Source organism: Anoplopoma fimbria, chromosome 6 (genome assembly GCF_027596085.1).
Source record: "Anoplopoma fimbria isolate UVic2021 breed Golden Eagle Sablefish chromosome 6, Afim_UVic_2022, whole genome shotgun sequence".
NCBI classification, from domain to species: Eukaryota; Metazoa; Chordata; class Actinopteri; order Perciformes; family Anoplopomatidae; genus Anoplopoma; species Anoplopoma fimbria.
Window position 1 is genome coordinate 19,201,341 of NC_072454.1, and position 13,480 is coordinate 19,214,820.

General features: G+C 40.6%; 1 protein-coding gene across 3 annotated transcripts in view; it reads left to right on the top strand.

Annotated features, from left to right (window-relative positions):
* The first annotated feature begins 501 nt into the window (after positions 1–501).
* The window catches only part of LOC129092201 (arginyl-tRNA--protein transferase 1), a 55,970-nt gene continuing 42,991 nt past the window's right edge, over positions 502–13,480 (top strand). For all 3 annotated transcript variants that reach the window (XM_054600044.1, XM_054600042.1, XM_054600043.1), the window contains exons 1-6: positions 502–669; positions 4,600–4,663; positions 4,791–4,853; positions 5,041–5,144; positions 5,366–5,602; positions 11,235–11,449. In XM_054600044.1, coding sequence (XP_054456019.1) covers positions 561–669; positions 4,600–4,663; positions 4,791–4,853; positions 5,041–5,144; positions 5,366–5,602; positions 11,235–11,449 — 792 coding nt within the window. In that variant the 5' untranslated portion in view covers positions 502–560. The remainder of the gene's footprint in view (positions 670–4,599; positions 4,664–4,790; positions 4,854–5,040; positions 5,145–5,365; positions 5,603–11,234; positions 11,450–13,480) is intronic.

Here is a 13,480-nt window from a genome sequence, read left to right on the forward strand (position 1 = left end):
GGTTCATTTTTATTAATAATTTACCGAACAAAAATTGAAAAACAATGGAATCTACATATTCAAAATGTTTCCAAGTGCCCACAAAATTGCATACAATCTCTAGAAAATAAGAAAGTCTTTTTGCTGTTAATGCAAAACAATAACTTGGACTTCCTCTATATACATATCTATTAAAACTTTAGGATCATGTGCATTTCTTAGTTTTGACAACAAACACCAAGTTTTCTGTGTAATTGTAAAACTTTACGACAGATTGTTGGCGAGTAATCTGTTGTGGTTGATAATAATATTGGTTATTTATATGGCATTTATTAAAACGGTCAGCAAAGTGTAAAAGGCCAGACGGACAGTTTTCAGCTGCCTTCAACGAATATACAGGAAGTTATAGAAACAGTTACGTCCTGTTGCACACAATTTCAAAAAGTCCCACGTTTCCTCAATGCAGCACTGGTGACGTATTGGATAAGGGCGGGGCTAACTAGATATCCACAGAACCAGAGTCCTGCCTGCTGCCCGGCTGCTGCTGCTGCTGCTGGCACATTTAGCTGTCATCCGAGTCGATGTTAAAGATGGCAGGAAACAAGTCTTATACCATAGTTGAATATTTCGGTGGGGATTGCGGTTACCGGTGTGGTTACTGTAAAAACGATGAAGGCAACTTCTCTCACGGTAAGAGTCACGTTAGCGCAGAAACACAGCTAGCTGGTAGGTTAGTTGTTGTTGTTGAGCTAGCTCGTGCTAACGACCTAGCCCCGTCTACTTGCTGGTTTTGAGAGAGGGTTAAACTGTCATCCTAATGCCAGTAAATGTTATTATGTTATGTTTGCTTTACCTACCTTACACTGCAAGGCCAGTACATTACATTTAACTGAGTGCACACATATGATAGCGTTCACTTACCGGTGTCATGTCAGAATAGTTTTTTTTTAGCTTTTAGCCTCTTACAGCCAGACTCTTTCATAGTGGGAGAAAAGACAGTGGTAGAGTAACATGAGTTAAGATAATTAAGTAAGGCTGGGCTGGTGTTTGTTGAATGACTACAGTTGGACATCACTGTTTACTAAAGTCTAACGCTGTAGCATTAGCAGCTTAGCAGTAGGCTGGCTAACATCTATGCTAGCATCAAGCTAGCTGAGCAGAACAGAACAGGCAACCAAGGATGTTGATCTCACGAGAGAGAGACTGCAGCTGTCTCGCTCTCATTTGGTCTGTTGGATCTGAGACACTGAAACTAGAGGCCCTTATGTGACTGCTGAAATGCTATCTTGCATTTAACGTACACATGTTGGCATGGAGAGCTCAGATGTGATGGTCAGTAAGAGCACAGGGTTTGTATTTTAATGTTAACAGATAGTAAACATGAGACCGATAGTAAACTTCACAACAGGACGAAGCAGATGGCAGCGTGTTTATTTGATGTACTGTGTATCATCTCAACAGGCTGTGCTGCTTTGTTACTGTTACTGTGCAGCATCATCTGAGATAAAAGCACAGTGGCACAATCAATGACTCATACTTTTTTTTTTTTACCCCTATTGTGTAGGTTAAGTGCTGGAGTGTTTTTATTCTATGATCAGTTTTAAGGAGATGAAAACCCAGCTGCAGTAGATCCTTTCTCCCTGATCCTGTTGTGAACAGTGGCTTGGGCTCACTCCCAAGTGAACCCTTACAGGGTGTTTTTAGAGTGAAAATGTAAACACACACAGGGACACAAAATTATTTGATTACACCGCTTTCCATTTATATTTCCTCCTAATTCTTAGACTGTTTAATCTTCATATGGTATGCCACCACTTTTTACGTAGCATACAATTTCAAATGCCTGATTAGAAATTAAGTGACAGACAACTGAACTGTTTATGCATCTGTTTGACGGTCAAATACATGTGAGACTTTCACAGCCACAAAACGTTGTATATAAAAAGATCTGCTTATAATTTGGCAATCAGTGTGACGAAACTGCAAAAGATCTTAGACTATTTTATTGATTAATGTGTCTTGGACATCCACAAATAAGGAAGAGTCCTTCCACCCCATTGCTCGTGTCTAAGTGGATACTTGAAAAGTAGGGGAAACTTTGTATATTATGTTAATTCGGGATAGAGTTTCATTAGCCCACAATAATCCTCCAGTACCAGGCACATTCATGAATCTGAACACAGGAAGGTTGACACAGACCACGCAGTCACGTGCCATGGCATGAAGGTTTTTAAACATTCTGCATAAATGCTCAGTAGACTATTGAGCAAAGCTGAAAGGATGCTATAAGAACCCATACTGTACGTTGTGTTGTTGAGATGCTTTCCCTTAAAGGCAACTAAGGTCAATCTAACTGCTTTTAAAGAAGTTCTGACTTGGGTACTAAGCTATAAAAAAAATATCTTTCTAAGAAGATAGGAAGGGATTTTCTGTGTGGGACTAAATGGTGCCATTCAGAGAAGGTGAACAGGAGTCAGGCAGGTGGACTATAATTAGGATTCAGGCAGTCAATGAGCGATTGGGCTCAGAGCCTGCAGACGAGAGCTGTTGTCTAAGATAAGAGTGGTAATCTGGATAGGTTGCATCATGTGGGATTGGCAGGAAGAGTGACTGTACCTCATTTGTGTTTCTTGGCAGTGATCAGTAACGCTGTTGAAAGACTACAGGTTTCTTGCAGTAGACGTATGACGACAGAAATTAGCCCATTATTTCAAGCCACCAAATTTATTTTCAGGCTGCAGCAAAAAAACAAGGTTGTTCTTCGACTGTAATTTGTCATGCTATATCTTAACTGTAGTGCTTATATTTTCCTTGGAATACATGCAAAATTAGACCAGAAGAAAGATTATCAGCCCCCATGATCAGTGATTCGGTCGTACTGTAAACTTTTCCAGGCAGGTGTTCGGTGCGATTATGTTTTTCCTCTGCGTGATTGGTGCATTGATGTTATCAACAGTGTTGTATCGTCCAAAGTGAATGCGACCCCACACTGAAGAGCACAACATCTGCGCCCCTTCTGTGTTACTGTGTCTGTCATGCCTCAAGTGAGCCTGAAAAATGGATCAGGTGTGAACAATGGAAAGGCACTCTTGTTGTGCCGTGATGATAACAGCTGTTGCACGCACAAGAAGCTCACATTGCATGATTAATTTGTACTCTGGAACCTTTTATTAACGTTGGACTTCATGCCTGTCTAGTTATCAGGCCTTCTTGTGGACAGCTTTTTAGTCCATTGTATCATTTGTTTGGCCCCGCCCTGTCCTTCTCTCCCTATTTACTTCCTCTTAAAAGTTTTAAGAGGATGATCACTTGATATACAAGGTTTTGAACAACTTGACTGCTCTATAATTGCGGAAGTCATGAGAATTCTGGGACATAAAATTGGTGTCATAGAGCAGCAACTCCTGAGAGACGATATTCTACATGTAAGGGGAGGCCATTAACTTTTGTTATGTAAACACAAGTCTCTAAGGATCCTAAATTAGAAATACATGTTGTGTATTTTCTTGGGTTTCTCTCTTGTTCATACCAGTGTTTTCACTTGAATATACAAGGTCTCCTCCTTTCTGTTAGCATCTTTCTGTTCTGCTCTGTCTTCACTCAGCGGATAATAGCAAAACAGTTTCCATTTGTATAATGGTTCAACCTTTCAAAACTGCCCTTATAATTATCTATTACATAACATTTTATAAAGTTTTATTATGCATTTGATCTGGTTTGATTTTTGTTTGTTCAGTTTTTATACCAGCGAAAAACTCACACTGGACGCAATTACTGCTAATGTCATATATGCTGCACTGTGAGTAGCTTCACCGCTGACAACGATTTAGAAAAACATTGTATGGAAGACCAAAGATTTTGAAATACTCTGATTATCAGATATGTTATTTATTTATGGTGAGTATGTTGGATCTTTAACATAAGTAAAAACTGGTGCCATTTTAAAAAAAGAAAATCTGCAATCCTGCTGCTGTACCTGCAGGCCTTTGAACCAGCTCCAGTCATTTACTGCTTTATTGTTGTGGTGTCTCTCTCTTGGATCACACTGTGTTGTCTCTGGCTTAACACCATTCTCCTGGGACATAGAACATTAGGCTCTTTCGCAGACTCAGTGTGTGAACTGTTATACAGTGAATTCCCTGGGCTGTTTTAGATGTAAACCGATAGTCTTGTCATCAAGTTTTTGGTGTGTGTGTGTGCAAACTGTGTATATGGTTGCGGAAGAGAAGGTCATGAGTTAAAACGGGGAGCTAAGACCTCAGTTCTGGGAAGCAGGATTGAAGCTGCTGTGGACACAAATAATACTTTTTTGAATGTTAACATTGGGGGCTATGGGAATCTTTGGGGGTCACTATGATTTAAGCTGAAACAAAAATGTGGATCCCCCCACCAGACTCTGTGAGCAGCTTATTGACAAGCCCCTCCTTACTTGCAGTCATATCTCCTATTACAGGCTAAGAAATGTGTATTTATATCTCTCTTTTATCCATTAATAAAGCTTTATTTCATTCCGCTGAGCTTTTCTGTCGATTTCTCATGAGACGGAATGTTCTAATGGATGTTTGAAATGTATAGTGTAAAATCAATTAAATGATTTAAAGTTCCTTTTGTTTTCTTCAGGAATGTGGTCTCACACCATGACTGTACAAGACTACCAAGACCTCATTGACAGAGGGTGGAGAAGGTGAGTAGTTGTCTCAGCCTTCATGCAATCCTGCTTGGTTTCGTCATGGTCCTCTTGAATTAAAGATATTTCAAATTATTTCTAAATTGGTATTTAGTGAAGGCAATCCGTTTTTTTTCTTTTTCAGAAGTGGGAAATATGTCTACAAGCCAAAAATGAACAAGACATGCTGTCCACAGTATACCATCAGGTAATTTTGCCCATCAGAATTGTTCCCTATTATTCAGTTAACTTCAGAGCAGACAAGAATAACACTGAACACATGAGGATGACCCATGGTAGTTTAATAGATATATGAAATCATCTATTAGATATTTGTATAACAGCAATATATACAAATATTTGTTCTTAATAAACCTTTTATGCTCTCTGTCAAGATGTCATGCACTGAAATTCCAGCCTTCCAAGTCCCACAAGAAAATCCTGAAAAAGATTAGCAAATTCATTTCCAAAGGAGAATTACCGAAAGGACAGGATGATGGTGAGAGTAAAATATTTTTTGTACAGTTTGCATGTGTATTGTCTGATAAATTTATCTGTATTGCTATACAGAAAATGCATGAAAAAACTAGCAGTCAGCACCCAACACTAATGGACTGCGTATGCAGTGCATGGCCTGAGCTCTGCAAAAACTCAAAACAGTTTTGGCATCGTGGCTGAGTAGTACACACTTTCTGGTGTAAGCAATTTTGTGCCTTGCAGGGGAGCCAATGGACTCGGTGTGTGACGAAGCAGGACCACGAGAGCCGAGTAATGTCTGCCACTCTGAAGTGAAGTGTGCTGCAATCACAGACATTCAGAAGGAGCTACCGGAGTGTCCCGCTATCACAGAAGTTCAGAAGGATGTAGCGGATGCCGCTCCTGCCGACTCAGCGACATTAAGAAAGGATCCAGTGTCTGTCGCGGATGAGAGAACAACAGCCGCAGCTCCTAAACCAGGTGAGAAATCTGATTCACCTTCAAATAGCTGGTAATACTCATCGACTATCAGTGTTGTTATTAATAAAACACTAGTTACTTAATAGTAACAAAGATACAAATAGTACTATGATTTTCCTTCATCAGGATAGCTCTTGATGTGTATTTGCTTATTTACCAAACTGTTTTTCCATAAAGAACATGAACCATGTCTGTAGAGCTGCAACCACTAGTTGATTTAATTTAGCAAAAAAATCAACAACAATTTTCGATAATTACTTCTCAGTTATTTTGCAGACAGAAATGCTCAAATGTGTAAGTTTTAAGCTTTTGTTACTCAAATTTGATAATTAATTGTAAATATTTTGGTTTTGGACTGTTAAAAAAGCCATCTTAACACATTTTAACATACAATTTTCACCATTTTCTTACAAAACAGTTGCTTGAGACGATATTCGGCAGATTAACAAATCCTGATTATTGTTGTAGCCGCAGCAGCCCTATATGAATCAATGAACTTGGATAACTTCGGCTAAATGTACAATGGTTCATGCAGCCTTAGTGTGAAATTGATAAAAAAAATTCCAGCAGCTGCATTTACATGGAATGATGATTTGTAATCTACTTTTACTGCGGTCCTGCTCCACCTAGCAAAAAAGTAGTTTGCCGCTACATTCTGTTGTTTATTTAATATGTCTGATATTCCTTTAAACTGCAGTAGGGAGAACTTGAAAGTGGTGATGGTTGCTTTAATGACCTGAGTTTGATATCATCACAAGCATAAGCAGGACTGCCACTGCGGTATTCTACCACAGCTGTAGCACCGTTGCTTACCAGAGTGTGTCACTGTTCACTTTGTTATAGACTCCACTGTGTCTCTTCTGTGTTTTTAGGAGTGTGTCTGGTTTTGGCTTATCTGTCATGTTCTCCTCCTTACTTTCCAACACAGGATATCCTCTTAGCCAGAGCACAGTAATGAATTCATAACACTCACAGTGAGGAGTTAATAAACTTCTTCTAGACGCAGGAAGCAGAACTTCTAACAACTGCTCATGTTTCAGGCCTCAACCACTTTTTCCCTTTTCAAACATCTAATGAGAACACGCTCATTAATCAAAAGGCAGGAAAAGCTCAGTGTTGGCACAGGTCGATCCAGATGCAGACATAAACACATAGAGAAAACTTTCAGCGGTGCCAGTGTCCTTCTGTTCTCACACCTGTGTCAGCACCACAGTCCTCTTCATCAGACTGTCAGAAATAACAGGCCTTTTCAGAAGGCTAGCAAAGAGGAAGCAGGTAGGATTTACTATGTTGGATCAGTGGTCCCCCCCCCTTATTCACAACAGAAAACACCTGGATGTATCTTTCCCTCTAGTTTTATGACCGGAGCACTTTATGGCTTTGGGCAGGTTCCAGTTCTAGCTTGAGAAAACATGGCTCCCCATTTTCCATATAGCGAACGCAAAGCGGTAAACAGATACAGAGGTACATACTGTATGGAATGTTGCTGAAGCTGTCCCAGGATCTGCTTTTTATGGATTCACAAGCACTGAGACTTGCATACATGCATTTGTATTTTTGGAATGAAGTATCTTAAAACACACAGTAACAACCCTTTCGACAAACTCCGCCACTAAGGGTGCCTTACGCCTTGGAATCGGGGTTACACATCCACGTCGGGCCCAAAGGCTCTTTACTGAAGCCCAGAAACGCAGTAAATAAGAAGAAACGAATACAGGCAGAGGGCAGAGTCTGTGAAGATTTTTGTATCAATCTATACATCGTTTCTTAGGTAAATGCTACATATTATACCTTTTTAAGTTGGCAGAATAAATAGTACAGAGAGAACAGTTTCCCAGAGTTTATTTTCTATATTATATCACTGCATACCTCAATGTTAATATTTTAGTTGCTCCCCCAGGTAGCTGCATCCTCCTCCCACAGTAAATGAATGTAATGTCCCTATGTGTTTACGTGCAAGAAAGCAGTATGTAACAATTCTAGACAGACTGACTTTTGAGAGTTGTATGTGTGTTTGGGGAAACGGGGAGGGAGAGTGTCGCAGCTTTTATGAAGTGCTAACTGCAGGAGCGGGAGCGTGTGTCCTCCACAGGAACTGATCTGTCAGACTTTATTTTCACCACGGCTGCTCACGCTGTCCTCAGGAGTACCTGTGTCTGTCTGTCTGTGTGTTTGAGACAGAGAGAAAGTGTGTGTGTGTGTGTGTGTAGGGAGAGTGTAATACGAGGGAAGATCGGCACTTTGACAGAGTGATCGTTGATCAGGGCCGATGTGTTTGTGGTTGAGACGGTGTGTGTGATGAACACAGTCCAGATTCTATGTGTGACCAGTCTGTCTTGAGTTTGTCGTGTCTATCCCTACAGAGGAAAACCATCCGACTGCACCACAACTCCCTGGGTTGTATGTTTTTATATCACAGGGCTTGCTCAGAAATACTTACCTCCTTTAGCTCCTCTGTTCATTTACCATTAAAGACCAATACAGCAAACAGGGATGTTGCGATAATACAAGAACCAGGTAATTTCAAGAGTCGTGTGATAATGTGAAATCATGAAATAAGCCAGATTCTGCATATACTTCCTGCTGATGTCTGTTGTATTATTCACAAGACCGAAGCTGAACCTTACAGTACTTACTTGAGTCAGCTGAACCTGAACGCTGCCAGCGAGCCGTGGCCGGTGCCAGAGTTTCCCTCTCCCCTTTGTCAGGACCGGGCGTCCCTCTCCTCCTCGTGACGTCGACACAGGGGAAAGCTAGTAAGCGAGCTGATGTCGGCGGCTGGCAATAGGACAAGCAGGAAATGGCTCTTGTTTCCTTATTGCTCCAAACAGGATGTGGGCGTGTAAACTGTTGACATGGGATGCCCGGAGAGCTGCAGGGCTTGGCAAGAGCCCAGAAGGTGGTGGGGGAGGAGGAGGAGGAGAGAGAGGGGGAAACTGGGAGAGACTCAGTAGCTTCAGAGAATGTTCATGTCACTGCTGTTGAGAGAGAAAAACAGAGAAAGTGTGTGTTCTGCTTGTAACAACCTTATATATGGTGAGCAGAGCTACTCATTCATGTGCCAACAGCAGATATCTTAGTTCTGGTATTTTTGCCATTTTAGCTCTTAGCGAAAAAACAAAATTGGATTCATTATGTCCCCTATCTTCTGTTTCTTTTTATAAATACACTCTAGCTACAGTGCCCTCCAGAATTATTGGCACCCTTTAGTAAAAATGAGAAAAACGAGATGCGAAAAAAAATCTTTATTGTTTATCCTCATGATCTTCCATTCAAAATATTCACAAAAATGTAACCTTTAACTGAAGAAACATAATTGAAAGAAACATTAAATTCTTATAATGAAACAAATATTTTTCTCAAAAATTTATGTGCCACAATTATTGGCACCCCTTCATTTAATATTTTGTGCAGCCTCCCTTTGCCAAGATAACAGTCTTCTCCTATAACGCGTGATGAGGTTGGTGAACACATGGCACTGGATCTGAGACCATTCCTCCATGCAGAATCTCTCCAGATCCTTCAGATTCCGAGGTCGACGCTTGTGGACTCTCCTCTTCATCTCATCCCACAGTTTTTCTATGGGGTTTAGGTCAGGGGACTGTGATGGCCATGGCAAAACCTTTATTCTGTGGTCGGTGAACCATTTTTGTGTAGATTTTGAGGTGTGCTTCGGATCATTGTCCTGCTGGTATGTCCAACCACGGCCCATTTTAACCTTCCTGGCATAGGCTGTTAGGTTTTCATTTAATATCTGCTGGTATTTGATGGAGTCCATGATACCATGTATCCTAACAAGATGTCCAGGGCCTTTGGAAGAAAAACAGCCCCACAACATCAAAGATCCGCCACCATACTTCAGTGGGTATGAGGTGCTTTTCTGTATGGCTATCTTTCTGTCTACGCCAAACCCACCTTTGATGTTTGTTGCCAAAAAGCTCTATTTTGGTCTCATCTGATCATATAACCCGGTCCCATTGAAAGTCCCGGTAACGTTTGGCAAACTGTAGGCGCTTTAGTTTGTTGTTGATTGACAGCAGAGGCTTTTTTCTGGCAACCCTCCCAAACAACTTGTGGTGATGTAGGTGGCGTCTGATGCTAGTTTTGGAGACTTTCTGACCCCAAGACTCAACTAACCTCTGCAATTCTCCAGCTGTGATCCTTGGAGATTCTTTTGCCAGTCGAACCATCCTCCTCACGGTGCGTGGGGTCAATGTACACACACGTCCTCTTCCAGGCTGATTCTTAACATCGCTTTAAACTTCTTAATTATGCCCTGATAGTGGAAATGGGTATTTTCAACTGTTTAGAGATTTTCTTATATCCATTTTCTGATTTGTTCAGCTCAACAACTTTTCGTCGCACATCGTCACTGTGTTCTCGGGTCTTTCCCATAGTGATGAATGACTAAGGGAATTTGGCCTGTGTCACCTCATATTTATACCCCAGTGAAACAGGAAGTCATGGTTGACCACTTAAGAGTTCCTAATCAAACAGGTGAATTTAAAAATGTAAAATATGACTGGAATTATACTTCAGTTAGATTGTAATCATGAGATTTTCTAGGGGTGCCAATAATTGTGACACACGTTTTGGAGAAAAATATTTATTTAATGTCAACATTCTTTTTTTCTTTCAATCATTTTACTTCAATGAAAAGGTAAGATTTTTGTGAATATTTTGAGTGAAAGACCAAGAGGATAAAAAGCAAAGACATTTTTTCACAGCCTGTTTTGCTCATATTCACTAAGGGTGCCAATGATTCTGGAGGGCACTGTAGCTGCTAACCCTTTGGGCTAGCACAGATCATATTGTTATATAGCCTCCTAAGCAATGGTGTAATGTAAAGGACTATTGAGGTCTGTACTGAAGCCGGTGCGAGGTGTGCACTCTAGAAACTGACGTTTTTAGGGCCTGCACATCATGGCAAAGGCTCCGCAAAGTGTGCCCGGCACTTGGTTGTGCACCTCTGAATTTTGTCACTTTGTGCACGTGGCACATGCAGTCAAAGCTTTTCAGATGTGACTGTTACAAATATTTGCTGTCAAAATCACTATTAACACTCCTTAGGATTTCACAAAGACGGCCAATTTGTATTTAAATGCTTTCGAAATGGGAGGATAAAAAATCGGAACTTAAAAAGTTCTTCATTCCAGTAATTATTTTGCCAGCCAAATCAAATTTGTTAACAGGATATTCAATAATGTTTCTTTATAATGCCATTAATACTTGACTTCTGTCTTTACAGGGCTTGTATAAAGGCTATTAAGTAGTCCATTAATATGAGATATGAGTTTACAGTTAATTACAATTCCTCCTCGCCATTGTTTGTAGATTCATGGCTCTTTAGCATTTAACACTCGTCTTCTTGCTTCTTCGCAGTACAGTTTGATTTTACAGCCTCTTGAAGTTTCGGAGAATACGTCAACAAACAGCGCATTGAGGATAAACACCTTTTGTGCATGCTCTGAGCATTAGCAAAGCTTAAGCCATATTCTCACCTGGCAATGCTTAGAAAAATTATTTTCCTTTTAAAAAACAGTAAACAGTTTTCATAGAGCCCCACCTTACCAGTTCCTTTGCAAAGCTTTGACAATTCTACCCCTTCTCCTCTCTTCTGTCTGGGGTGCAGGGATGGGTGCTGATCCTGGCCGGCCGCCATGTCGGAAGGCCAAAGACTTAAGAAAGGAGCGGCGTCTTCAGAAAGAGCAGATTAGACAACACGCTGATGGGGACTCTTCCATTGCCTCTCCTACCCCACCTACTGCGGTACAGACCAAGCAACCCAAACCCCTGGAAGATTTCATCAATGAGTCATTGCCTGACAACTCTTCTCATTGCCTTGAGGTGAGCAAAAATAAAGAGTAGGTACTTTCTATTCTCCTTTTTACGTGACTTGGAATAAACATTAGCCTGTTGTATTGATTCCAGCTATCATTAGGAAATAGTGTCTTTGTTGGAGCTCTCTGTATCCATAATGTTTGGATTCACTTATCCTAAAAATATGGTTTCATAGAGCCCTCTTCCCCAGCTCCAGTGACTTCACCATGTGTTTATGTGTGCGGAGAGGATAGCTGGCCAGAGCAGAGTGGAAAAACCACCTCTTCCCAATTTAAAATTCAACCAAATGACAGGCACACCACACAAACTGGGTCGCGTTACCCTTCTGATGACATTAAGACCACTGCTCCAAGCTCAGCCGATATGAGAGAACATGGATATGAACTTTTGGCAGCGGGCAGAACGATCTCTGGCGAAAGCCTCTAGCTGAGGTTGGCAGAGAAAACGTCATTCTTGGTCTTGACCAAAATTTGAGCCAGATGCAGTGAGGAACCAGGCAGTCTCTTGTCTTTCTACCCCCCGAGACTAGACCAGCAAGACTTCCTTCCAGTCATCTCTTTCCAATTGGATTCATTTGTTTGCCTGAAATTATGGTTCCATTATACTAAGTGGGCATGAACACAAGGTCATCCCGTGCAAAGGAAGGTTAATTATATGTCTACAAGTGAAATAATTAAGAGATGCCTCTATTTGAGCCGTTTAGCTTTTTATTACATGTGGCTAGGCTGCATAAAATTTGTGGCTAAAGGACAATTTGGATGATAAGCAGTTGACTGAATCTCCTGCAGTCAACTGCAGAGTGTCGGGCTTCTGTACTGTCGACTGAGCTGCAGGTTTTGAGGGGTTTTCATACCAGTACCAGGAGATATTTGTTTACACTAGAGCATTTAAATGTCGTAGCAGCTCAATTTAATCATAAAAGAAACATCTGTTAAAGATATATATTGGCTGATGAGAATACTCTGCAGGATACATAGGACATTTTTGAAAGTAAATATAGACAGGAAATGGAAAAGAAAAAAGTTGGCTCACCTTTGCTTACTTCTCAGTTGTCATATCTCTCTTACCATTTCTGGTGTGGAGTCTGGCATCTGTGACCCTGGAACAGCATGCTACTTTTGAAGTAAAAGCTAAAAAATAAGTCACAACGACAGGAAAGACAAGTTTAGATGTACTGTATAGCACCGTACAGTCCGTTAGTTACCTCAGTCCTGGCCTTTAAAGGGGAACACTACCTACATTTAGAATCCTAATATGTTATTTCCATGGCCTTGGAAAGTTCAATCAATATTTTTTAACGTGAGCCACTCTCTTACTTGTCATTTACATTACAGTCATTTAGCAGACGCTTTTATCCAAAGTCACTTACAAAGCCAGATTCCAGGGAAGTTAGTTTCAAATTTAAAGTATAAAGTGTCGAGCTGCTCCGTAAACAATCAAACAATTTTTTTTTTTTTATCTTTATCCTTTTGCTGTCAGTTCTGAAACAGAAAATGTACCTTTAACTCAGAACATTCCCCTGGTTGCTCTCAGTTTCATCTATAATATCCAATTCATTGTCTATGGAGCAGTTACACACTTAATACGTGATGACATCATCAATATGAGTTCTAGCACTCTAGTTTTTGAATACAGAATAGCTTTTTGATCAAGTTTACATGATTTGGACTTTGACCATAGGAATAACATGTATGAATTTTGAAAATGGGTGTAGTTCCCCTTTAAATACAGCTGTGGTTCCAGTGACGACCACCAGGGGTCAGTGTGAGAACGTGATTCAGAGCCCCTCAGGCACCTCGGGAAGTGTGGAACTGTTTACCCGCTATTCCCCTCAAGAGTCTTCTCTACTGTCTCCACACTTTCATAGGATTTTCTTCTAAATCTGGTATTTCTAACAAGCATTGCTCCTGCAATCAATTTGCTGCTATTGTATTACTTTATAATGCTGTTCTTAAAGGTTTTGAAGATCCATCTTCAGAGCAATATATCATTCATTAAAGCTTTGATAAACAATGACGTTCATAAAGCGGTGTCAGA